We start from the raw sequence: 24,690 nt of genomic DNA on the forward strand, positions 1-24,690 counted from the left end.
TGAGGCTATTTTTAATTTGGGGAATCTTTGAAATATGGAGCCCCTAGCTCATAATGGACATACTGCCTCATTCCCTTTCCTGCGTCCTCCTACTCTTACCAACATATTTCCTCTCTCTATCATTTCTACCCTCAGTACCTTGCTGCTGCTTCAAAGGCAGTGCAGGCGCTGTACTAATATCTAACTTATCCTAACATGCTACCCATGGATGAAGCCCAGACCACATATGTAGAGGCACATCCACTAATTGTAGCCACACACTTTAGGTCTCACACAGATTTATTCATGCTTGTCTGTGAATGTTGCGCTTGAAATGATGTTATGCAGAACTATTCTTACACATTACAGGTTGGGAGTTTTGAGGCAGTACTTGATGCTCTTCAACATCTTACATCAAACGTGGACATGAAAATCATGTTTCTTCTAGAACTTGCACTGTAAATATCTTATACTGATTATGGAATTCATAAAGATTACGGACTTAACAATCAGTGTTTCAATCATTATTTTCTCTTTAGGTGTCTGCAAAGCAGGCAGAGATGGATGTACAGTTCACTGTGATGCAGAAAACAGTAACCCTTCTGGAAAAATATGAGATGAAGCTTCCGGCTGTGAGTGAAATACTCTACAAGGCAATGCCTGGACGTTGGAGCAACATGAAGACCAAAGTGTCCCTGGCCAAGCAGCGCCTAGGTCCAAGGATCCAGCAGGAAGCTGAAAGGGTCACAAAGGTAAAGTTGGATTTGTGGCCCAAATAGAATACCTTTGACTGCTTTTAGATTTCTGATCTTCCCAGGTGGATCTTTGCATCTAGTGTAGCTAATTACTTAAAGGGTTGTAGGGTGCTAACCACAAGGATGCACATTTTACAAGAATGTCTGAGGGACTAGAAGTAGTGAATTCCAACAACTCTGCACCACAATTGTTTGTGCTTTGGGTGTTGTCATCACCGCCCAAATGAAAAAATATACATTGTATATAGGGGCCAGGAGGATATCACAGGGGCAATGCGTTTGTCTTGAAAGCAAGACAATGCAGAGAAACACAGTTTCGAATCCCGAGCTTAGAGACTGGCCCCCAGTATTAAGTGCTTATAGAAAAGATTAATGAATTAATTAATTCAATAGTTTTGTGAAATGGACCTTGCACCCATCAAGCCCGAAGTACACTGCTGCAGGTGAAGAAACATCACTTGTCTATGTGACCTTTTCTGCAGTGGCTTTCACAGCAGTTTGCCTGTGTTTTGCTTGTGGAGCTCATGTAGGCAGAGGTATGAGTAACCCACATGCGCTACTTATTTGCTGCCAGTAGAGGTATGAACAGGACTCCTGAGGCATGTTGACAGTAGTAGTCAATATGGAAGCAGAAAATGGGCCTCAATTGCTCATTTCATAATGATAAGCAATAGTGTGGGACAATCAAGTAATTTTGCTCTGCTATGGCTATTGCCATTGCACAATGAAGTGTTTTGTGATAGAAACAAATACGCAATTATAGAAATATCTGCTAAATAAATTGGCATCGTATATGGAATCCTCAACAATAGAAAGATTTGAAAAAGGATATTGAAGAAAGGTTTGGTGCATGTTGATTAAACCTTGTTCTTCAACCATAGAGCAAATACGATATAATCCATTTAAATCCAGGTCCTTGCCCATTAGCACTCTATGTAAGATTTCAATTTCAAAAGATGGAATTGGTAATATGACATTTTTCTCATCTTTATGCAAACCAATAATTTTTCATGAGTTGCTGATTAAGATGATAGATTGGTAGTCCAGACCCGAAAACACTCAACACGAATAATTCTCCAGATTCAGATTACTTACAGTGTAGGGCAGGAGCCTGCAACCTGTGGCCCTCCAGATGTTTCATACTAAAGTTCCCATGATTCCTCACCACTGACTATGCTGGCTGCAGCTGATTGGAGTTGAAATCCAAAACATCTGGAGAGCTAAATGTTGCAGAGCCCATGTGTAGGTTCTTCCTTAATGTTGCTCTTTAATTTTCGTAAGCTGTTTTGCCCACATGACATTTATGAAGCCATGGTCTTTCTGTGAGGTTTCAGTGTCCTCCAAATTTAAGCATGGTGGATTGAAAATGATGACTTGATTGTAATGTTAATTGTATTTCAGGTGTGCTAAATTTCCCAGGATTGCACGATCCCCCGTACATGCAGTGCCAGTCTCATTAGTCCATCCCCCTTTGGGACTCAGAGGGGCTCTGGAAACAAGGGAAGCCTTCCCACTTAGTGATGAGCTACCCGAAGGCAGTGTACAGGATATTCTGCAGAGCCCCTCTATTTCCCCCAATCCCTCTTGTTTAATGGTGGAAAGTGAAATGCTTTGAAAAACTGTGGCTTTGAAAAACCTTGCTCCACCAGGGCGACTCCTTACGTGCAAGATTAAAAGTTTCAAAATCCGGTCAATGAAGTCGCAGGTCAACTGTATAAGGACGGTAAAAAGCCTAACCGTCCCATACGTTGAAGAAATTAATTAATGAAAATACAGGACTCTGCGCCAACAACTCAAGTTGAGTTAAATCTTAGATTATGCTTTATTGATCATCCATGACCATTGAGCCCATAATTGATAACATGTTTCGGCTCCACTGAGCCTTTTTCAAATCCGGGCTACCCATAATTATAATATAGGACATACAATATATCATAGTCAAAAAACAATTTGTATGAACGACATCATAAAGTATAACATAATACCAGTTTTCAAATATCGTGACCACAAAATATGCATAATAACATGAAAGAAATTAGACAGAAAAACAAGGATGGGCAAAAGGGAAGGGTTCATGGGTGTAGAAAAATAGGCAAACATATCATAATACATTGTTATGTTTGAGTAGACAGAAAAAGAGCACAAAAAACAGAAACAAAAACACAAACAAAAAGAAAAAAGAACCCATTAGTAATCATTATTCTTCAATTCATTGAATAATATAACCAAATTCTGCAATGGTCCCTTGAGACAAACTGACAACTTGGTGGATGTCCTTACCCGAAATTTGATGTAACCAGTTCTTATGACTATTTGTCCATGTAGTAGTAACGGGGTACAATCCCCAATATCAATCTAAACAAAAAATGTAAGTAGCGAAGGTAAATAAAACTGATTGTCCAATTTAGAATATACATTAATTGTGTATATCAAGGTTGCCTGTGGCAACTAGGCATTTTCATGAGAATAAATCCCGCCCTTCACCAAACGGGCAAAACAACTCTTCTTAATGGTCACAGGCCATTTCTGCCTTATTCAAAACAATTCATTATAAGTTCCGTAGTGAAGACAATTGTAATTAACCATCATTACGTGAAATGATGACGTATTTCCAATTATAGAACACGTATATCAAGTACGGAAAGCACAACATATAGCTTATTTTGTTGCTACTCGTCAAGTACCATTAAAGCTAAATCTCATTGAAAAGTAAACCATGAGATAAGCGGCCTCTCTTACCAGTTCCTGGAACACAAACAGTCACACGCGTCGGCAGGTAAGCCGAACGCTTACCAGGTATGCCTTCTTATACTAGGCGTCATCACTGTGCGCGGTTACCACGGCGACGCAAGGACAAGCGTCGTCATTGAAAACCGCATTCTATCCCCCAGCATTCTACAAATTACATATGCTATATAATTCAAAATATTTGAATAAAGCCTGAGAAACTAACAAAGCATGTATACGCTTCTCCTGACCCAATTTATATTTGTTGAATACTTAAATGGTTACTATCACAGTAATGTATAATCACGGGCACTAATGCACCTAACTACAAAAGGTTGGTGAGCATTACACGCAACATTCAAATAACATACTGAGCTACCAATTATGATGGGGTATCCCTTTAACAACACCCTGAAATACATGTAACCTCCTAATAAACAATGAGCCGTGTTCTAAATCAAGTATAACAATGAAAATTATTCGAGCTTGAGAAGCCAGATTGCAATGTACTACATCTCACAAGAATGAAACCATTTCATTATCTGTATTAAGTCCTGTATTTGTCGAATTGAAGTAACAAATTGCTCTTGCTTCCGCTTGTCGTAACGCCTTCACTCTGTCACCACCTCTTTTGTTCAAGGATACTTGTTTAAGACCAATGAATCTAATTTCCGATTTGAGATGTAGCTGATGTGTTTTTTGCCAATGTTCAGCTAACGGAAGTGATGGGTCTTGACTGCCAATTTTGGCTAAATGTTCACGGATACGGATTCTCAACTGTCTCTTGGTGCTACCAATATATAGTTTATGGCAGACACAGATGATGCCATATACTACAAAAGTTGTTTTGCAATTAATTCCTTGTTTAATGATCCAACATTTTCCATTTTTATCTTCGAATTCCGTTGTTCTTTGGTATGCATATTTACATTGTGGACAGACTCCACATTTCCTGAAACCAGAAACTTTCTTGTGTAACCATTTACCTTGAGTAGTGCTCTCAATGTCCGGTAATAACGATGGACTAAGGATAGATTTAAGTGTATTTGCTCTTCTGAAGGTAATGCGTGGATGATCACTCACAAACTCACCAATATGACTGTCCAATTTAAGTAGGTACCAATGTTTGTTCAAAATTTTTCGTAATCTCTGGTGGTCTGAACAATATTGAGTGATAAAGCTAATCGGCATGTTAGCTTCCAAATTATTCCCTTGTCTCTGTCTCAAAGTATCCTGCTGCTGCATCAATTTGGTTCTCTTATATGCTTTACTTATGTCTTTTTGGGCATATCCCCTCCTTCTAAAACGTCGTTGTAATAGATTACATTCCTCTTCAAATTTTAAGTTACTATTACAATTTCGTCTCGCTCTGATATATTCACCCAATGGTATATTGGTGATAGTTGGTCGAAAATGACAACTTTTAGCATGTAATATTGAGTTAACTTCAGTTGGTTTTCTGAATGTAGTTGTTTGTAGTACTTGATCTTCCAAATATATTGTCAAGTCCAGAAAATGTATCCGCTGTTTGTTGCATTCTCCAGTAAATTGAATATCAAAACAATTAAGATTTAACTTGTCCACAAATGCGTGAAATTCCTCTATGCTAATATCGACGATGCAAAAAACATCGTCGATGTACCTTGTCCAAAATTGGATTTTCTCAATGAAAAATGATTCAGTGTATATTGCTTTGTCTTCCAACATCCCCATGAAGATATTCGCCAATGCTGGGGCATATTTAGTACCCATAGCTACCCCCTTGGTCTGTTGGTATACCTTGTTGTCAAAGGTAAAGACATTGAGATCAAACGTGAGATGTAACATTTCCTTAATCATGTTCAAATGGTTGTAATACGAGGCTGACTCATGCCTGAAAGTATAGTCAACTGCAATCATGAATGAAGTGACATAGCCCTTGGTTTGAGTAATAGATCCAGATATTCCGAGGATTGATAACGGATGATGAACGCACTTATTTATGGATAAAAGAACCGGTAACTCCAACAATGTACTTCTTACCGAAAATACATAAACCCTATGAAAGGATACCAGAGGGCCGCCCGATCATGAGTGGGATTGGGTGGGTCACAGAGAATATCTCGGAATATCTGGATCTATTACTCAAACCAAGGGCTATGTCACTTCATTCATATTTGCAAGATTCCACCAGCCTTATACGGAAACTAAAAAACTTTACTTGGCAGAGTACCTTCCTTCTAGCGACTCTAGATGTGAAGGCACTGTACACGTCTATTCAGCATAAATGGGCCATGATTGCAGTTGACTATACTTTCAGGCATGAGTCAGCCTCGTATTACAACCATTTGAACATGATTAAGGAAATGTTACATCTCACGTTTGATCTCAATGTCTTTACCTTTGACAACAAGGTATACCAACAGACCAAGGGGGTAGCTATGGGTACTAAATATGCCCCAGCATTGGCGAATATCTTCATGGGGATGTTGGAAGACAAAGCAATATACACTGAATAATTTTTCATTGAGAAAATCCAATTTTGGACAAGGTACATCGACGATGTTTTTTGCATCGTCGATATTAGCATAGAGGAATTTCACGCATTTGTGGACAAGTTAAATCTTAATTGTTTTGATATTCAATTTACTGGAGAATGCAACAAACAGCGGATACATTTTCTGGACTTGACAATATATTTGGAAGATCAAGTACTACAAACAACTACATTCAGAAAACCAACTGAAGTTAACTCAATATTACATGCTAAAAGTTGTCATTTTCGACCAACTATCACCAATATACCATTGGGTGAATATATCAGAGCGAGACGAAATTGTAATAGTAACTTAAAATTTGAAGAGGAATGTAATCTATTACAACGACGTTTTAGAAGGAGGGGATATGCCCAAAAAGACATAAGTAAAGCATATAAGAGAACCAAATTGATGCAGCAGCAGGATACTTTGAGACAGAGACAAGGGAATAATTTGGAAGCTAACATGCCGATTAGCTTTATCACTCAATATTGTTCAGACCACCAGAGATTACGAAAAATTTTGAACAAACATTGGTACCTACTTAAATTGGACAGTCATATTGGTGAGTTTGTGAGTGATCATCCACGCATTACCTTCAGAAGAGCAAATACACTTAAATCTATCCTTAGTCCATCGTTATTACCGGACATTGAGAGCACTACTCAAGGTACATGGTTACACAAGAAAGTTTCTGGTTTCAGGAAATGTGGAGTCTGTCCACAATGTAAATATGCATACCAAAGAACAACGGAATTCGAAGATAAAAATGGAAAATGTTGGATCATTAAACAAGGAATTAATTGCAAAACAACTTTTGTAGGCATCATCTGTGTCTGCCATAAACTATATATTGGTAGCACCAAGAGACAGTTGAGAATCCGTATCCGTGAACATTTAGCCAAAATTGGCAGTCAAGACCCATCACTTCCGTTAGCGGAACATTGGCAAAAAACACATCAGCTACATCTCAAATCGGAAATTAGATTCATTGGTCTTAAACAAGTATCCTTGAACAAAAGAGGTGGTGACAGAGTGAAGGCGTTACGACAAGCGGAAGCAAGAGCAATTTGTTACTTCAATTCGACAAATACAGGACTTAATACAGATAATGAAATGGTTTCATTCTTGTGAGATGTAGTACATTGCAATCTGGCTTCTCAAGCTCGAATAATTTTCATTGTTATACTTGATTTAGAACACGGCTCATTGTTTATTAGGAGGTTACATGTATTTCAGGGTGTTGTTAAAGGGATACCCCATCATAATTGGTAGCTCAGTATGTTATTTGAATGTTGCGTGTAATGCTCACCAACCTTTTGTAGTTAGGTGCATTAGTGCCCGTGATTATACATTACTGTGATAGTAACCATTTAAGTATTCAACAAATATAAATTGGGTCAGGAGAAGCGTATACATGCTTTGTTAGTTTCTCAGGCTTTATTCAAATATTTTGAATTATATAGCATATGTAATTTGTAGAATGCTGGGGGATAGAATGCGGTTTTCAATGACGACGCTTGTCCTTGCGTCGCCGTGGTAACCGCGCACAGTGATGACGCCTAGTATAAGAAGGCATACCTGGTAAGCGTTCGGCTTACCTGCCGACGCGTGTGACTGTTTGTGTTCCAGGAACTGGTAAGAGAGGACCGCTTATCTCATGGTTTACTTTTCAATGAGATTTAGCTTTAATGGTACTTGACGAGTAGCAACAAAATAAGCTATATGTTGTGCTTTCCGTACTTGATATACGTGTTCTATAATTGGAAATGCGTCATCATTTCACGTAATGATGGTTAATTACAATTGTCTTCACTACGGAACTTATAATGAATTGTTTTGAATAAGGCAGAAATGGCCTGTGACCATTAAGAAGAGTTGTTTTGCCCGTTTGGTGAAGGGCGGGATTTATTCTCATGAAAATGCCTAGTTGCCACAGGCAACCTTGATATACACAATTAATGTATATTCTAAATTGGACAATCAGTTTTATTTACCTTCGCTACTTACATTTTTTGTTTAGATTGATATTGGGGATTGTACCCCGTTACTACTACATGGACAAATAGTCATAAGAACTGGTTACATCAAATTTCGGGTAAGGACATCCACCAAGTTGTCAGTTTGTCTCAAGGGACCATTGCAGAATTTGGTTATATTATTCAATGAATTGAAGAATAATGATTACTAATGGGTTCTTTTTTCTTTTTGTTTGTGTTTTTGTTTCTGTTTTTTGTGCTCTTTTTCTGTCTACTCAAACATAACAATGTATTATGATATGTTTGCCTATTTTTCTACACCCATGAACCCTTCCCTTTTGCCCATCCTTGTTTTTCTGTCTAATTTCTTTCATGTTATTATGCATATTTTGTGGTCACGATATTTGAAAACTGGTATTATGTTATACTTTATGATGTCGTTCATACAAATTGTTTTTTGACTATGATATATTGTATGTCCTATATTATAATTATGGGTAGCCCGGATTTGAAAAAGGCTCAGTGGAGCCGAAACATGTTATCAATTATGGGCTCAATGGTCATGGATGATCAATAAAGCATAATCTAAGATTTAACTCAACTTGAGTTGTTGGCGCAGAGTCCTGTATTTTCATTAATTAATTTCTTGAAAGTGAAATGCTGCCCACTGTCTCTACCTTGGCACCAATGCACTGATGTCAGGAAGTCTATTTCAATTATTAATAGTTGTAGTTGTAAGTGTGAGCATACAGATACTAGACTCTAGACTAGACTTTCCCCCATAGAATGCTGCAGTCAAACACGGCATTCATATATATTTTCATGGAATGACCAGAAGAATAAGGACAGAACACTAGTACATTCATGGAAATCTGCTGTACCAAAGGGTATATCTGGTCCCAGCCCATTCATGGGTACATAAACGTATTCCTTGTTTAACCTGATAGGAAGCACTGAATACCGGTGAAACGTAAGAATCAATTTATTATACATATTATAGTTGCCACTGTTTAGCCTTGAGGAAGACTGTCCAGATTGAAACACGTGTATGTTTTTAGCTTTAGGAAACGTTCACAGCACAATTAAATACTATTTGGAAAAAAAGAAATAATGAGTTTTTGTGAATAACTATGACAAATCGACTAACTTGAGGCATTATGGGAAATGAGCGCATACATGCACAAATATATAATCATATTCAATACTTAATACCCTAGAATGGCTCTTAGGGAAGCCTTACTTCCATCAACTGTTCTCAAACGAAATCCACCTAGGAGCCATGGCTGCCACCACAGATGTCCCTTACCCGTTCATCAAGAAGCATCCTTCCTTTCCTGTTCACAAGCACCCTATAGGCAGATCTACTTACCCTGCTACTGAACTGCAGTGACTCAGTGAGGCTTAGATCCAGAGGACCAACACTGGGCAGCATAACTGCAAAGCCAGACATTAAAATGGCTGATGAGCCTCCTAAGCCCTCAGCCACCACTGCATAGCACTTAATTAATAGCCACGACACTAGGGGCACAGTAATAAGTCAGAGCCAATCATCATTGAGGGCACTAGGAATATCACATGCAGTGTCATTTTCCAAAAATCATAAATTGCATGTATGGGACTCCCACTGTTAGCACTTACGTGCTGTGGGGATCCCTGCATAGAATGTTTAAAGTCCAAGAGGCAGAGTGGGCAGGGAAACAGTAAAAGCAAGGCTAACTCGCTTTTACTGTTTCATTTTTTTCACTCTGCATCATGGAAATGCAATCGCCACAGGCAAATTTGCTTTGCAGGTTGTGTTTATTAATTTATTCCTATGGAATCCACATGGTCTTGACCAAGTGTAAAACTGCGGCAGAGTTCATAGGAATCCATTTGTGGAACACGTTCATGAAAATCTCATGCAGGCATAGAACAGGGTACCCTCATGGGATAGAGGAGGAATGCACAACAGAGATCCGATCTCTGCTCTGTGCCACTCCTCCACATCGTCAGTGCTGCAAAATGGGGCGGAACATTCTACGGAGGTGTAAAGGCATCATGCCTCGCTATTATGCCTCCATTTAACGTACTGCCTCATTTAAAATGAGACTGATACACGAGGAATAATTAACCACGTTCGCGGGGCAAAAAAAGACAGGTGGCTAACCAATCAGACATTAAATGACTAATCCAACTAATTTGGAGCCCTATAAAAGAGCACAATGTTTGCAGCTGGTGTCGTACTTCTGGTCTCTAGCCCAGCCTACGAGTGAGGGAAGAGCTAGACCGTGGACGAACCCCTCTTTAGTGAAAAGTCCAGCACTTTCCGAGGCCTGGATCTCCAACTCTGTAGGAGAGGCTTTCTTTAGAAAGAAATGGATCGGTGAGCTTGCTGGGGGTTATGCCTTGGACAGTGAGAAAAAACAGATTATTATTTGCAGTTTGCTGCCAGTTGGATCTATAGGTCTTTTCCACACCCATCCTGACACATTCAATACAGATGTTCAACTACTGACTACGGGCTCTTGTGTGTTCTGCTGATCCCCATAGGATTCGGAGGTGACTTTTAAAAAACAGATTTGTAAAAATGTTAAATCCGTGTGCTTGTTGACTTTCCTTACCATGATATTTATACTTACTCCCATGTCCCTTACTTTTTCCTCCTTACATTTGGGTTTAATCGGACAGTGGACTAGGAGTACAGTTGTGAACATTGTGACTAATTTGCACTTTTTATGATTATTTTGTGTTTCAGTATGTAAGCCCTCAATCACCTCATAAATGTGATATATATGTTTTCTTCACTTTACAGGACCTTGGTCAATTCCAAAATAAACTTGATGTTCTGGGAAATGAAATAGAAAAGTCTGAAGTATATGTCATGAAGTGTGGGACAGAGAAAGCCTTCGGCCTGATAGGAAACTTCAGCAAACAAGTCAAGAGCCTTCAAAATGAAGCCAAGGATTTGAAAGAACTGCAAGAACTGCTCGAAACTACTGTTGTGGATTTCTCCATTTTAGATCAGTATGTGACCAATTTCTCAACATTTTCCAATGCATGGGGTTGTAGCTCCCTCAAAAAACCAGCGCATGGAATTGCCATGGGATGGATACATGGTTTTGGAATTCCCAGTGTGATTCCTGGGAAGAGGATTCTCACATGATGGAGATGGGGCTGAGGCACAGTGCTCCTCGGCTCCAGCGGTGCAGTGCAGTGCAGTGCAGTGCAGTTCAGGCAGGCAGGTAGACAGTCTGATGTCTTGAAACCTCTGAATTACTTCAGGACCTTAAGCCCAATGGCCAGACCAGTGCTGTGGGAGAGGGCATCTGGATTAAAGGAGAACTGTTAACGGCCCCGCCCACCATACTGATAGGTGGAGAGGCAGATATCTACTGCTCCAGTTAGCTGTTGGGTACTCATTGGTCAGATGGTATGCTGCCTCCTATAAACTTTTCTTTGTTGGGGGTTGGATTTAGTTCACCAGCCAGTCATGCAAGTTGTGAAGAGGCTAATCTCAGTTTGTGTCTCACCTGGTGGTCATTTTATATGTATACATAATTATAGTATAAAAGTATATTTAATTATTTTATATAATCATAATCATAACATGTAAAATATCCATCTCATCTTAAAGTTAAGCCCACAGGATCTGTAGGCAATGACCACATGCATTATTGTCACATTTCTAGTCTTAATTCATATTGCAGTTTCTATAAACACAGTACACGGGTGGGATGGAGACGACCTATATTAAATCAATCCAAGGCTTCTGGATTGGATTTTGACCCACATGATTTTGGGGAAAGCTTTTGCTCGTGATTATATGTGTAGCCTTTGAGATTAGAAGACGCAAAGCTGAGATCAAATTACTTTCCCACTTCTCCTGAATTAACCTTTTAGCTGCCTTGTTGAATGTATGAATTCCAGCATTTTAAATGAATGTTTATGCATCCTAAAAAGGTAAAACGAAAACTGTTGACAACTTGAGGTCACAGTTGAGAAATAGTGTTATATGTTAAAATGTTTTGGCTCCCGCCTTCCTCACACTTATACTACCTGAAGAAGGCAGCACTGAACTGAAACATAGTGGTAACACTCACATTGTTTTCCCACTGCAGTACATTTATCCATTTGAATAACTATTGAACGTAATGTACATTACTTAGTAATACTTATTATTACCACTGGTCTTTTTCCCCAGCTAGATGTTGCTTTCTAGTTATCCTCAACTTCCTTGGATTGTGTTATATGTGGTGGAATGAATGATTATCTGGGATGTATTATTCAAATGAATTCTACTGTGAATGTATTCTTCTTTTCCTTAACCTCTGCAACAATAACATTGCTTATTATTAAAATCCATTATCTCTCAGTGATATTGGAGATTGTATTGCTATTAGGTGGATGACAGGTATATTTTAATTTTAGCAGGCTTTACTAAGACCAGAAAAATGAGGCAATAATACCCCTCAGGTTGAGCCGTCCTGGCAGGAAGAGCCCACCTGCTCAAGTTAAGAGCATGAGCACAAAGAAGACTGTCAACAAGAACCTCTCAGTGCAGTTGCTGGCAGGAACAACACACCCTGATGGATATTGTATCAATGTCACCCACACTAACAAGACATAGGTGCTAAGGTCTTTAAAAAAAATAAACGTACTTACTCCTTCGCTTTGCTGCATCCTGTATAATGAAGTCCATTTTCAGTGTTAATTATGCAGAAGTAATACACAGGGAAAGCAGATTCCAGATCAGAAGGCACAGCCACACTTTACCAACAAGTAGAGTTTTTTTTAAAGACATTGGCACACCAGTTTTCAATAAGTGAGTTCTGGTGTTGGTGGGAGGCAGATTGTGGTCCATAGCTCTCATGATGCTCCGAACACAGACTTGTGCCAGTTAATACAGCTCTCCATCGGAGCAGCCTAATTCACTGTACGGCCAATCCAAGGTGCTAATGTCCATAAGCACTTGGGAGGTCACTTAGTTGTGCCTCCTAATCAATCAGGGGGCTAGAAAGGCAAGTCTTACCTCATGGTATGGGCTCACCTTTCAAGACCCCAAATCAGTGGGACATAGCCACCTTTCATCCCAGAGTTCACCATTTGCCATGACCCCCTGCCACACTTCACTCTACCCACAACATATTTCCCCTCACTCTCACCATGGTTCTGCCTTCCTCAACTACTTAACTCTGTTGAATTTCTTCTGGCTGCCACTCAAGCCGATACAGAATCCTGCATTGTCCTTTCCCTCTGTTGTCGATGGGTGCCATGGAAATTGAGAAGGGATTAGAAGTCGTTCCTTTCTGTTTTCCATGATGCTTATTTTGATTTGTATTTTTTTGAACTAGTGAAATGCCTAATGTGACATCATACAACTTTAAAGAAGAAGCTATTGACAACCCAAAATGTACGCTGGTGTGCTACTAGCTATACCTCCTTTGGTTTCAGTATTTAACACTTGGTAATAGTAACAGGACCCATGTTAAGGCCCCCAAAACCGAGCGGCTTATTGATTAATTATAACACTGGAATGTTGGCAAGCCATTTTAAGCCATTCAATCAGCAGTAGGGATTTGCCACTGTTGCAAGTCATGCTGTTTCACTCCCAACTTTCCACCTCACTCCTCAGTGTTTCGGATCGTCAACATTCCAACTTTACAATCCCTAACTCCAGGATTGCAGTCACATTCACCAACTCTTTTCTTTTGTTTTTACACTGATTTTATGGTTTTGCCATATTATCATGACATTTCAGCCTGTGGAGGGCTGCAACAGGTGTTATCCTACCTTGCCTTCATTATGCGTGATTACCCTCATTATGTGCCCTTGGCTTTGCCTTGGGCCCATAGCTTGGCTGAAGACACCTGCTACAGCTCTCTCCTTGGACTGTAATACCACCTTCTGTTTATTCACTGCATACCTTCATTGAACATTAAAAAACAAAAAGGAGCAAGAAATCCTTATTTTAGAATACATATACTATGGGTCTTTCGGATATCTCCTTTGGCCCAGAGTCTACTGCAGCCACAACTTGCTGAGGTCTTCAACTCTTTGTTGCTGACCTTGAGCTTTGTAATTAATCATCCAAAATAGTGAGCAAAGCCTTACATCACACAGGAGGCCCTTTCAGTGGTTTATAGCCTGTGACAGATATAGGACATTTTAGAAAAAGCTGTTTCATAGCTAAGCACTTTATCTTGTTTTTCTTTTTTGTAACCCATGTGTGTCTCCCCTTTGCTTGATTAGCTGTGAGGATTTGGTGAAGAACCTCAGCCTTCTCTGGCAGAATGTGGATGTGATCCAGAAAGAGCAGGATGGCTGGAAGAAAGAACTCTGGCAGGACATGGACACAGAACAGCTGTATAAAAGCACCAACCAACAGCAGAGAATGATGCACTGTCTGCCGAACGAAGTCCAGGAATGGGAGGTCTACATCGGAACCCTAGAAACTATTCACATTATTCAGGTGAAAAAGTCAGCAGTATAATGCCATAACAATGTGCTCCCCCGAGCAGGGCCTCCTGCCGCTGATAATAGATAGATATTTATGCATATCCAACATAATTGTATGCTTTTTATCAACCTCACTAGGATCTGGGGCTTACGGACCTGCAATCATGAAGTCAAACACAGATCTCTGTAGAATTTGCATTGGTCTACTGAGCCACCTGGATAATTTAGCAATCACCCATGCTTAGGGAGGCGTACCGGGCCGGCAACGGCCTGCCGCCCGAGCTTAGGCAGGGCCCAGGGACGTCATTTGGGGGTCGCCAGGGGTCGCAACTGCGACCTCTGTGGTGTCCCTTGCGACCTCTGTGGTGTCCCTTGCGACCTCTACTAAAAAAAAAAAAAAAAAAAATTTTTATTTTTTTATTTTTTTTAAGTTATGCAAGCTCCTGGGCTGTGGCTCTTTACTTCTGGGGTGGCTGGCTTTCTTGTTCAGGCCCCTTAAAAAAAAAGACTTGAGGCACTTGTTCTTATTTTTCTTCTAACACTTTCAGCACTGACCCTAAATAAGAAAGAATAGGTATACCAAATAATGTGTCTTTCTGGAATTCTATACAGTAATTGCTGGCCTCATTAAATGTTTATTTCAGGCACACTTCAGGGGGGTGAGTCACTGATTTAGCCTGTTCTTAAACGCCTCACTAAGCCTAAGCCGTTCATCCTTCTGAGGTCGATAAATGAGTACCAACAGAGGTTGGGTGATATTGGGTGTATATTTTTTCTATATAAAGCGCTTAATGATGTGTTATTATATAGCACTTACGCTTCTCATTTGGTCATGGACGTCTGCTTGCATACACAGTCATTTGGTAATACGGGCCAATAAACACTGAACTTAATGATACATATGGCGATCCATTCTTGTATGAATGTACATCATATAGTGATATCATAACTATATTTTTCATAGTGTACAATGCTATGTGATGCCACTTCCTGTTTTTTCAACGGGTGAAATGTCGTGTACCATCGCTACCCGCTATATCACTTTGGGGCGGGGTCTAATGACATCACTTCCTGTGATGTCATCAGAGGGTCAAGGGTCGGGTGATGTCACTTCCGCTACCCCTGGCATTTTGGTGAAATGACGTCCCTGGCAGGGCCGTTATCGGCCCTGTACGCACCCCTAAACAGGGGTGATTGCTATTCGCACCCCAGGTTTGCCCGGAGTGTTAAATGTTTTTTTTATTATTTTCTTTTACTGGCGACAGGCTGCGTGCCCATTGCACAAGCCCAATTCCAGTATACAAAACGAAAAACCGAGATGGCTGCCACCATTTTTAATAGAAAATAGACTTAGCAGCTGCGGGCCGGGCAGAACGCCAGGACTGGAGCACAAAGCCTCGGTCCAGCAGCTAAGTGGTGAGGGAGGGTGGGAGCAGGGGAAGGGTGAGGGATGTCTTTGGGGTTGGTGAGATGGTAGAGGTGTCGGGAGGCAAAAGGGAGGGACTCACCCACGGAAGGGCCTCGGGGGGGGGGGGCTGAAGAAACGCAGATGGTACACTGTGTTCTCCCCCACGTTTCCAGCTTCCTGACTGGCTGAGCACATTTCCCGGGTGCGAATATAAAACATATTCCCAGGTGATCAAAAAGAAAATAATAAGGTAATTATCACAAGGCAATTCTGAAAACTGTAAAACTTTTAAAATTCAGTGTACAATTCAGTGTGTTTGGGCAGTTGCACCATAGTTTCTAGCTTGTTCCTTCTCATCTCACCTTTATCTTGGCCTGGATTTGTGTTAATAACCCATTGCATTCTCTTTTCCCAAGAGTCTACAAGTTTCAACAGTCTGCATACAGTTTGGCTAAAACTGCTAGGACTGGAAAAGGGGGATCCATGTGTTAAAGGGGCATTTGGTAACTTTGGGCAACACACAAAAATCTTTCAGGACCCTCTTATTTTGCTCTAGCAAAGTTGCATAACTTTACAAATATTCAAGAAACGCTGTGCTTTATTTGAATTTGTATTTCTTCAGTCAAATATGTACTTCTGAGAGCAAGGCAACACTTCATTTCATCAGGGAATACATTCTAATCATAAAGACATTGGGCCTCATTACGACCCAGGCGGTAAGTTACCGCCTGGGCCGTGACTTTACCACCATGGCGTAAACTATGTTTACGCCATGGTGGTTGGCGGACTTACCGCCCCATTCCGAGTTTGGCGGGGCGGTAAGTCCCCAATCCCCATTTATCCTTCCCCATTCCCATTTTTGCCCCATAGGGCATAATGGGAGTGGGGAAGGGGTTAATTACGCCACCGTAAATTACGGTGGCGTAATTAACTCCATGGTCCCTTAGCGCCATGGATTTTAACACCTGCTAAAAGCAGGTGTTAAATCCGCCATGGCGCTAAGGGACCTCGTACTCAGGCGGTAAGGGTCGGCGCTGTTTACGGCGCCGTAAACCCCTTACCGCCTGGGTCGTAATGTGGTTATGTCTCTTGATTCCAAGGGGCCTGATAGTTACTTTAACAAAACACTAAACATTCACAAAGTTCCTTGTCACGTTTTCTTTTGGGTGATGGATTCACCCTTGGGTACCTCTCTTCCGGGCGCTGACCCCTCTTCTTTCAGCCTCCCTCCACCGGGTTAATTATGGCTTTTCTTGGGTGATACATTCATCCCTCGATCTCCCTCGTTCGGGGTTCAGACCCTTCGTAAATGTCAATGGGCCTCATTAGGACCCAGGCGGTAAGGGGTTTACGGCGGCGTAAACAGCGCCGACCCTTACCGCCTGATTCCGAGGTCCCTTAGCGCCATGGAGGATTAAAATCCATGGCGCTAAGGGACCTTGTTGTTAATTACGCCACCGTAATTTACGGTGGCGTAATTAACGCCTTCCCCACTCCCATTATGCCCTATGGGGCAAAAATGGGAATGGGGAAGGGTAAATGGGGATTGGGGACTTACCGCCCCGCCAACCTCGGAATGGGGCGGTAAGTCCGCCAACCACCATGGCGTAAACGTAGTTTACGCCATGGTGGTAAAGGTACGACCCAGGCGGTAACTTACCGCCTGGGTCGTAATGAGGCCCAATGTCTTTTTAAACAGTTCATAGTAGACATCCCTCGGCCAGGTTCACATTTTGTCAACCAACTGTTTCTTGGGACTTTAGACTTGCCCCCTTCTCGTCAGCATCCGTTGGTCAGGTTAATTATTATCAACTTCACATTCACTTTGCTTTTCATCATTTGCAGGATTCACTTCCCTTGCTTTCTCACAAGGCGGGATTCATTTCCCTTACTTTCTCTACAGTTCTTAGATCTAAGTCTTTAGATTGTATGGGGATTTTACTAGACCTCCTGTAGGCCCACTTTGACCTCTTTTGCCGACTCTCCCACTGCCTTCTGGTACCCATAGTTTCGCTCTGATGGGGATCAACCAGAGTGTCTTGAGTTAGCACCCACGTGGTGCCGGTTTTCCTCTACAGCTGGTCTCCCCTTAAAACTTTTCACAGTTCAATGAACTTGGTTCAAACGTGCCACTTTGCGATTCTCATTCAACACAGCCCGGTTGTTATCGGTTCTCCCCTTGACTCACCGGCTGTGATGAAGGGCTTGGTTTTCGACTTCAATGGAGTCAAGGCCAGTACCACGGTCGCGAGAGCTCCCTTTGCTACTGCTTATCAGCATAAACTTGGCACGTGTACCATTGACATCTGCTACAAGACACTTCAGCTATTGTTCGCGGTCTTATTCTCTTTTCCACAAAGGGTTCACGAGGATGGGATGAAAAGGGCAACGTAATTTCACTCCTCGCCATCCTCTCGATTCCTGCTGCCTTTCTTCTTCTCTTGAACTGCTGGGCCTGGTTAGCCATCTCTTCTTGCTGTCTGCCGTGCTCGTACTGTGCTCTCTTTCTCCACATTTTATCCCTGTGGGTAAGGGAGAGGGTTGTCAGATGTGTGTGATTCAGGTTAATTGCCTGGCTCTCCCTGACCCTTACGTCAGGACATGTTAAGTAAACAGGTTGCATATTAGTACGTTGTCTGTGGTATTGCACTAAAGTGCTTGTGTCGGAGAAAGAGGGGCAGTGTCTTTGAATGTCCTATGGAAGAAGATGGGGAAAAGGTGTTGTATGGAATTCTAATCCTTGTGTTAGAGGGTTTTTTGTGATCTCGGATGGGTGAGTTTTGAGGTAAATGCGAATAACTGGGATCATGAAATTACTGGAGGGGATTGTGGGAACGGCAGTGTTTTACCAATGTAGATTGGGTTTTCGGGAATGAATTATCAGAGGACGTGAAGAAGAATGATTGGGAGTAGACGGGTAGAAAACGGGACAACATGGATTCTGAGAAAGATGGTTTCTGAAGGTGACAAGGTTTGGGATCCTAGTTGGTTTACCAGAGGTGTAGGGGTAATTGGATTTTATCAAGGGAGCTTCTGTGGGTGGAAGGGAGGTAGAAATGAAATAGCCAAGGAAAACCTGACTGACTTCGTCCCCCTCACCTTCCTCCTCGGTATAACACCGCGTCTCCCTTTGGGCATTCCGTCGAGCATAACCCCGGGCTCCCCTACCCAGGTGATCCTCCCTTGCTCGTCCACCTCCAGGGTTTGGATCTGAGAGCGCTAGCCCTCCCCTGACCAACTGAATAAGGGATTCTCAAGGTCTTGCAGGGAGAATAAACTCAGGTTTTTCACACAACATATGGGGAAGGGCCCTCAGAAAAGGGTACCATTGCCCAAAGAGCATAATTTGTTAAGAGGTATCGCCTACTTAACTATAAATTTGTCAAACAGATAGGTTCACATTTTTTATCTATTAGAAAATATACCTAGGATGGAATTGAAAAGAGTCTATAAAAATAGTTAGCTGAATATAATTAATCAGTAGTTGATCAAATATACTTAAGTACAAATACAAATGAATCTAATCAATCTAGGGAAATGTAAATTCCCATCACAGTAAGATAGTTCAGAGTGTTAAAGTGCCTTCTGCAGAGAAGGTTTACGTACCCTCTGAAGTAATCTTGGTGTAACATGTAGGTTCCTCGAGCAAAAACAATAGAAGGTCTGCACATGCACTCTCACTATTCCATCCAACCTGCAAAAATAGAAAGAAACATACTTTCCAATTTGCGGCTCTTTTAAAAGAAATCTTACTGTCTCAGGAAGGTGCAAGGCATGTTTTAACAAAACAAAGGTTTTCATTCCAACAACACTCTGCAGAGATTATCAGGCTGTCTGTCTCGAATATCTCCCGTGGTTTTGAATGCCTCCCTTCAGTCAAGGATAAACTCTGCCACAGCAGAGGAAGCAGTATGTCGAGAAGGCAGTGTGTGATACGGAGGAAATCTTCCCTCAATCGGGGGCCGCGACAAGTTTATATTTTATACCCTCCCCATTTTACTGCTAGCCCAATAGTCCAGATGTCTAACATGTTATATTGCTTTATGCATTCCTATGCACCCGAGGCTGTTTAGCCATTTCTGTGTAATTGTTCCATGCATCTCTTTAAGTTGCTTTCTAAGGATATGTCCATTGGTCACCTTTCCTCCGCCATTATATATTAGCTTCACAAATGCAATTCAAATGACCCCAGCATGTGCTTGGGTGATGATTGGAAGGCATACCAACCTGTAAGCCACATTCAAACCACTGCATGTTTAGTGCACAGCCACCTCTCTGCAGGATACGCTTGTCTGAGTATTCATTAGGGGATTCATTTATAAAGGTAATTGACAAAGGTAAGGAATCGCACATTTCATACTTGACTGTATGTCTTGTTAATTACAACTTGACATGGTATTCATAGAAAACCATATCTATGGCAGGCACAACTTAACTAAAAGGAATGTAACAGAATTCACTATGACTCTTTTCTCCTCGCCTGCAAATGTTTCCCATGACTGCTGTCATTTCCTACGCACACAAATTGGAGCACTTTACCACATTTACTGCAGCACTTAAGCCTTTACCTATTAGGTGTTAGCTAGTTGTGCAGATAAGCGTAGGAATGCATTTAGAACTGTTTGTTACTAACCATGCAAGTAATGACTGTGTGGATGTTGTCCAACATTCGCACTGTCCACCTTTCGCCACTCTATGGCACATCCAGATCGGCATAAGCGGGCCTTCCCTGGGGAGAAACATGTAAGTGCTTACTGTATGTATTCATACATACATTTCATACCTGTAAGTTACACTCATGCACAAGGGATTCATCATGTATGCTTTTTGTATAATCTATACATAGAGCTGGGGGAGCCAGGGAATTTATGTGCAGGGCCAAGCCTGGGGGTCAAGCACGAGCCTAGACTGGGAAATGGCCATGCGAACAGGGGAGGGGCCTGGTTGGGGTCCAAGAAAAGGGGGTGGGGCAAGCAAATGAGCAAAAGGGGTTGGGGAGTTAACAGCAAGGGCTAAAACTGACTGGGGCAAGATAAGGGTCCAAAGAGGGCAAGAACAGGGGCCATGGAAAGAATAGGAGCTAAAAGGTTCTGGGGCAAGAAAAGGGTCTAAAGAGGGCAAGAACAGGGGCCGTGGAAAGAATAGGAGCTAAAAGGTACTGGGGCAAGAAAAGGGTCTAAAGAGGGCAAGAACAGGGGCCATGGAAAGAATAGGAGCTAAAAGGGACTGGGACAAGAAAAGGGTCCAAAGAGGGCATGAACAGGGGCCATGGAAAGAATAGGAGCTAAAAGGTACTGGGGCAAGAAAAGGGTCTAAAGAGGGCAAGAACAGGGGCCGTGGAAAGAATAGGAGCTAAAAGGTACTGGGGCAAGAAAAGGGTCTAAAGAGGGCAAGAACAGGGGCCATGGAAAGAATAGGAGCTAAAAGGGACTGGGACAAGAAAAGGGGCTAAATGGGTCTGGGGCGTTAAAACGGGCTAAAGGAGTGAGGATGAGCAAAAGGGGCTAAAGGGACTGGGGGATCAGGAAAAGGGGCAAACATGCATGGGGCAGTTAAAGGGGTTGAGGGGCAACAAAGGGGGCTAAATGGGACTGAGGTCATGTAAATAGTCAAAACGGGTCTGGGGGCAGTTAAAATGGTTAAGGGCAACAAAAGGGGCTGAATTGTACTGGTGGGTCAAGGAAGGGGGCAACACAGGTCTGGGTGCAGGTAAAAGGGTTAAAGGGCAGCTAAAGGGGCTCAATTGGACTGGGGGATCATAAAAAGTGGCATAACAGGCCTGGGGCAGTTAAAGGGGTTGAGGGGCAACAGAAGGGGCTAAATGGGACTGGGGGGGTCGACATTCGACATTACATCACATGATGTGGATAAAATGCATTGCACAACACAATCCACTATCAATAAGCTGTGGTACATTTAGAAGCTAATAATAGATTCGTTTAGAAAATCACAGGTCAATACATTGTCTTAATGCATTGTTTGACATAACTATTTCAAAAGGGCAGGCTAGGTTATTTCTTTGCTGATTCAAATGGCCCACTTGGGCTTTGGTATAATTGGATGTTCAGTTCCATTGTGATAGACACTTTTTTTTAATGAAAACAAATTCCACTTAAAGTTATTCAGACACGTTCTTTTATGTGAAATGTTCCCAAGGCACCATATTGTTCCTCTGATGGTTTAATTTGTAGAACCGTCTTCACAATGTGTTGAGTGCTGTCTCTCAAGGAAGCAAGTGACTGGTGAAAATGTAAATTCTTTTGGTGCCTCTAACTTTACATTGAGACAGTCCAGATGCCTTGTATCAGCTACTGTCCATTATAAAATGTCATTTTATTTATTTATTCACATCTGTAGAGTGCGCAACAGCCCAGGGGCATCGTGGCACTTGTTACAGAGAGTGATCAGAACTTAGTTACACATACAAAACACATATAGGAATAAAAGAAAATGTGTACAGTTTGCATAGGACAGTTTGTGAAACATAAAGTATCGAGTGTTTTTAGTTAAAGAGAGCAGTTTTAAGTTGTTTTCTAAAGGGAGAGACGTTTCTGCTCTGAGGGCAGAGGGGAGCGCGCTCCAATGTTTTGGGGCTAGATAAGGGAAGCCTATCCCTCCTGCTTTAGTCCTGTTAATGCGCGGTACAGTGAGTTGGTTGGAGTAGCATGTTCTGGTGGGCCTGGATGAAATGGATTTGTAGAGTGTGTCTGACAGATAGGGCGGAGCTGTACGCTTGATGCACTTGTGTGTGGTAGTGAGAATTTTGAATGTGATGCGTTCTTTGACTGGGAGCCAGTGAGCAGACTGTCTTGCTTGTGAGATGTGGTCTCTTTTTGGAATGCTTAATGCTACTCTTAGTGAGTTCTTTTGGGTGATTTGGAGTCTGTTTAGGTTTTTTAAGGAGGTGCCGGCTAAGAGCGCACTGCAGTAGTTAAGCTTTGCGCCTATGGTTGTTCTGGCTATTGAGAGACAATTTTCCTTGGTTAAGAAGGGTTTGATGGTGTTGATGAATTTAGTACTTAAGGGAGAGGCAGAGACAATAGCGCTGACTTGCTTGTTCATAGATAATGTGGACCCCTAAAGTTTTAACAGAGGATAGAACTGGGATGATGCAGTTGTTGATGTTAAAGTTTGAGTAGAGACAGTCTAACTTGGCTAGTGTGGCCTTTTGGCCCAGAATAAGAATCTCAGTCTTATCCCCTTTGAGGCATAAGCCGTTTGTGGCCATCCACGATTGGATAGTGGAGTAGATTTGCCTAAGGGCTGTAGCGTTTTGGTGATATGAGCCTGTTAAAGGAAGGAGCACCTGGGTATCGTCGGCATAATTTGTATATGCGATTCCTAGTTCATCAAGTTTATCAAAAAGAGGCTTTGTGAAGAGATTATATAGCGTAGGAGCAATACAAGATCCCTGTGGGACACCGCAGTGTATGCACTTGCTTTATTTCTTCTGTCACACTTGAAGAAGCAGTTCAACTTTTCAGTACCTCTCACTTTGAATTCAGGCAGTCATTGTTTGCCTTTGATTCTCCCCACAGAAAGCTATTTGGGACAAATGCAAAAGTCTATTTTTTTACAAAGAAACCCAATGCAATGAAAAAGTGTTATATTTGTGCACAATTACAGTGTGTTTAATACAAATTCAATATTTTGACTTTAGATATTATGTGGTTGATACTGAGATCAATTTTATATTGCACCATTATATGATGACATCAAACCAATCTGAATCAACTACATATCCAAGAGATTTATGTTTTCAAATCCCTTGTACCATAATTGATTCCAGTAAAAAGGAGTTTGGCCAGGACTGTATTAATACAGATTTATGTTATTTTAATATAGGTAGCCTTTTAGCAGAACGTAGTAAGTTTTGTGTTTTTCTTTTAATAAATATTTCAAGCCCTGTGAGCAAGAGAGCAGACTCCAGGAGAGTAGTGGTGCAACTCTATTTGAAATTGGCCTTCCCCATATGGCTTTAAATATGTTTAAAAATGCAAAGGATTGGGAGGAGCCGATCCTGAAGCCTGCTAGAAACTCATGGTGGTATTTGGGATCAGGGACGTCATTTCACCAAAATGCCAGGGGTAGTGGAAGTGACAGCACACGACCCTTGACCGCTGATGACATCACAGGAAGTGATGTCATTTGACCCGACCCCAAAGCAACATCACGGGAAGAGAATGAACACTACCTTTTCGTACCTTGATAAAACAAGGGGCATCACATAGCCTTGTTCCTACGTACACAGCGAAAAATATGGTTACGATATTACTATAATGTGATATACATTTCATCCAAGAATGGATCACCATATGTATCATTAATATCAGTGTGTATAAGCCCATATTAGCACATTTCTGTGAATGCAAGAAGTCATCCAAAGTCAAATGATAATGATGTGTAATTATAAAGCACTTACGCTTAAGAGCTTCATATAGAACAAATATACATACAATATCATCCAACTAGTGTTGGTACTCATTTATCGACCTCATAAGGATGAAAGGCTGAGTTGAGGTGTTTAAGAACAGACTAAATCAGGGACTCTCCCTCTGAAGTGTGCCTCAAATAATCCTTTAATGAGGCTATCAATTATTGTATAGAATTCCAAAAAGACAAATGATGTATTATTCCTATTCATTATTATTTAGGGTCACTACTCAAAGTGTAACACTAGTGCAACCCCGTTTTTTAAGAGGCCTGAACAAGAAAGCCAGCCGCTCCAGAAACAACGAGCCACATGGCACTGGCCACAGCCAGCCCAGGAGCTTACATTAAAACATTAAAAAAATATATATATACATAGTTTTTTAGAAGTCGCTAGGGAGACCACAGAGATAGCAAGGGAGTCCTCAGGGGTCGCAGTTGCGATCCCTGGTGACCCCCAA

General features: G+C 41.5%; 1 protein-coding gene across 1 annotated transcript in view; it reads left to right on the top strand.

Moving 5' to 3' along the window:
• The window catches only part of LOC138487325 (uncharacterized), a 2,513,852-nt gene that overhangs the window by 746,009 nt on the left and 1,743,153 nt on the right, over window positions 1-24,690 (top strand). The window contains exons 26-28 of the mRNA XM_069613924.1: window positions 519-731; window positions 10,748-10,959; window positions 14,185-14,404. Of these exons, the coding sequence (XP_069470025.1) occupies window positions 519-731; window positions 10,748-10,959; window positions 14,185-14,404 (645 nt within the window). The remainder of the gene's footprint in view (window positions 1-518; window positions 732-10,747; window positions 10,960-14,184; window positions 14,405-24,690) is intronic.

This window comes from Ambystoma mexicanum, chromosome 9 (assembly GCF_040938575.1).
Source record: "Ambystoma mexicanum isolate Mex_15411 chromosome 9, UKY_AmexF1_1, whole genome shotgun sequence".
Taxonomy (NCBI): Eukaryota; Metazoa; Chordata; class Amphibia; order Caudata; family Ambystomatidae; genus Ambystoma; species Ambystoma mexicanum.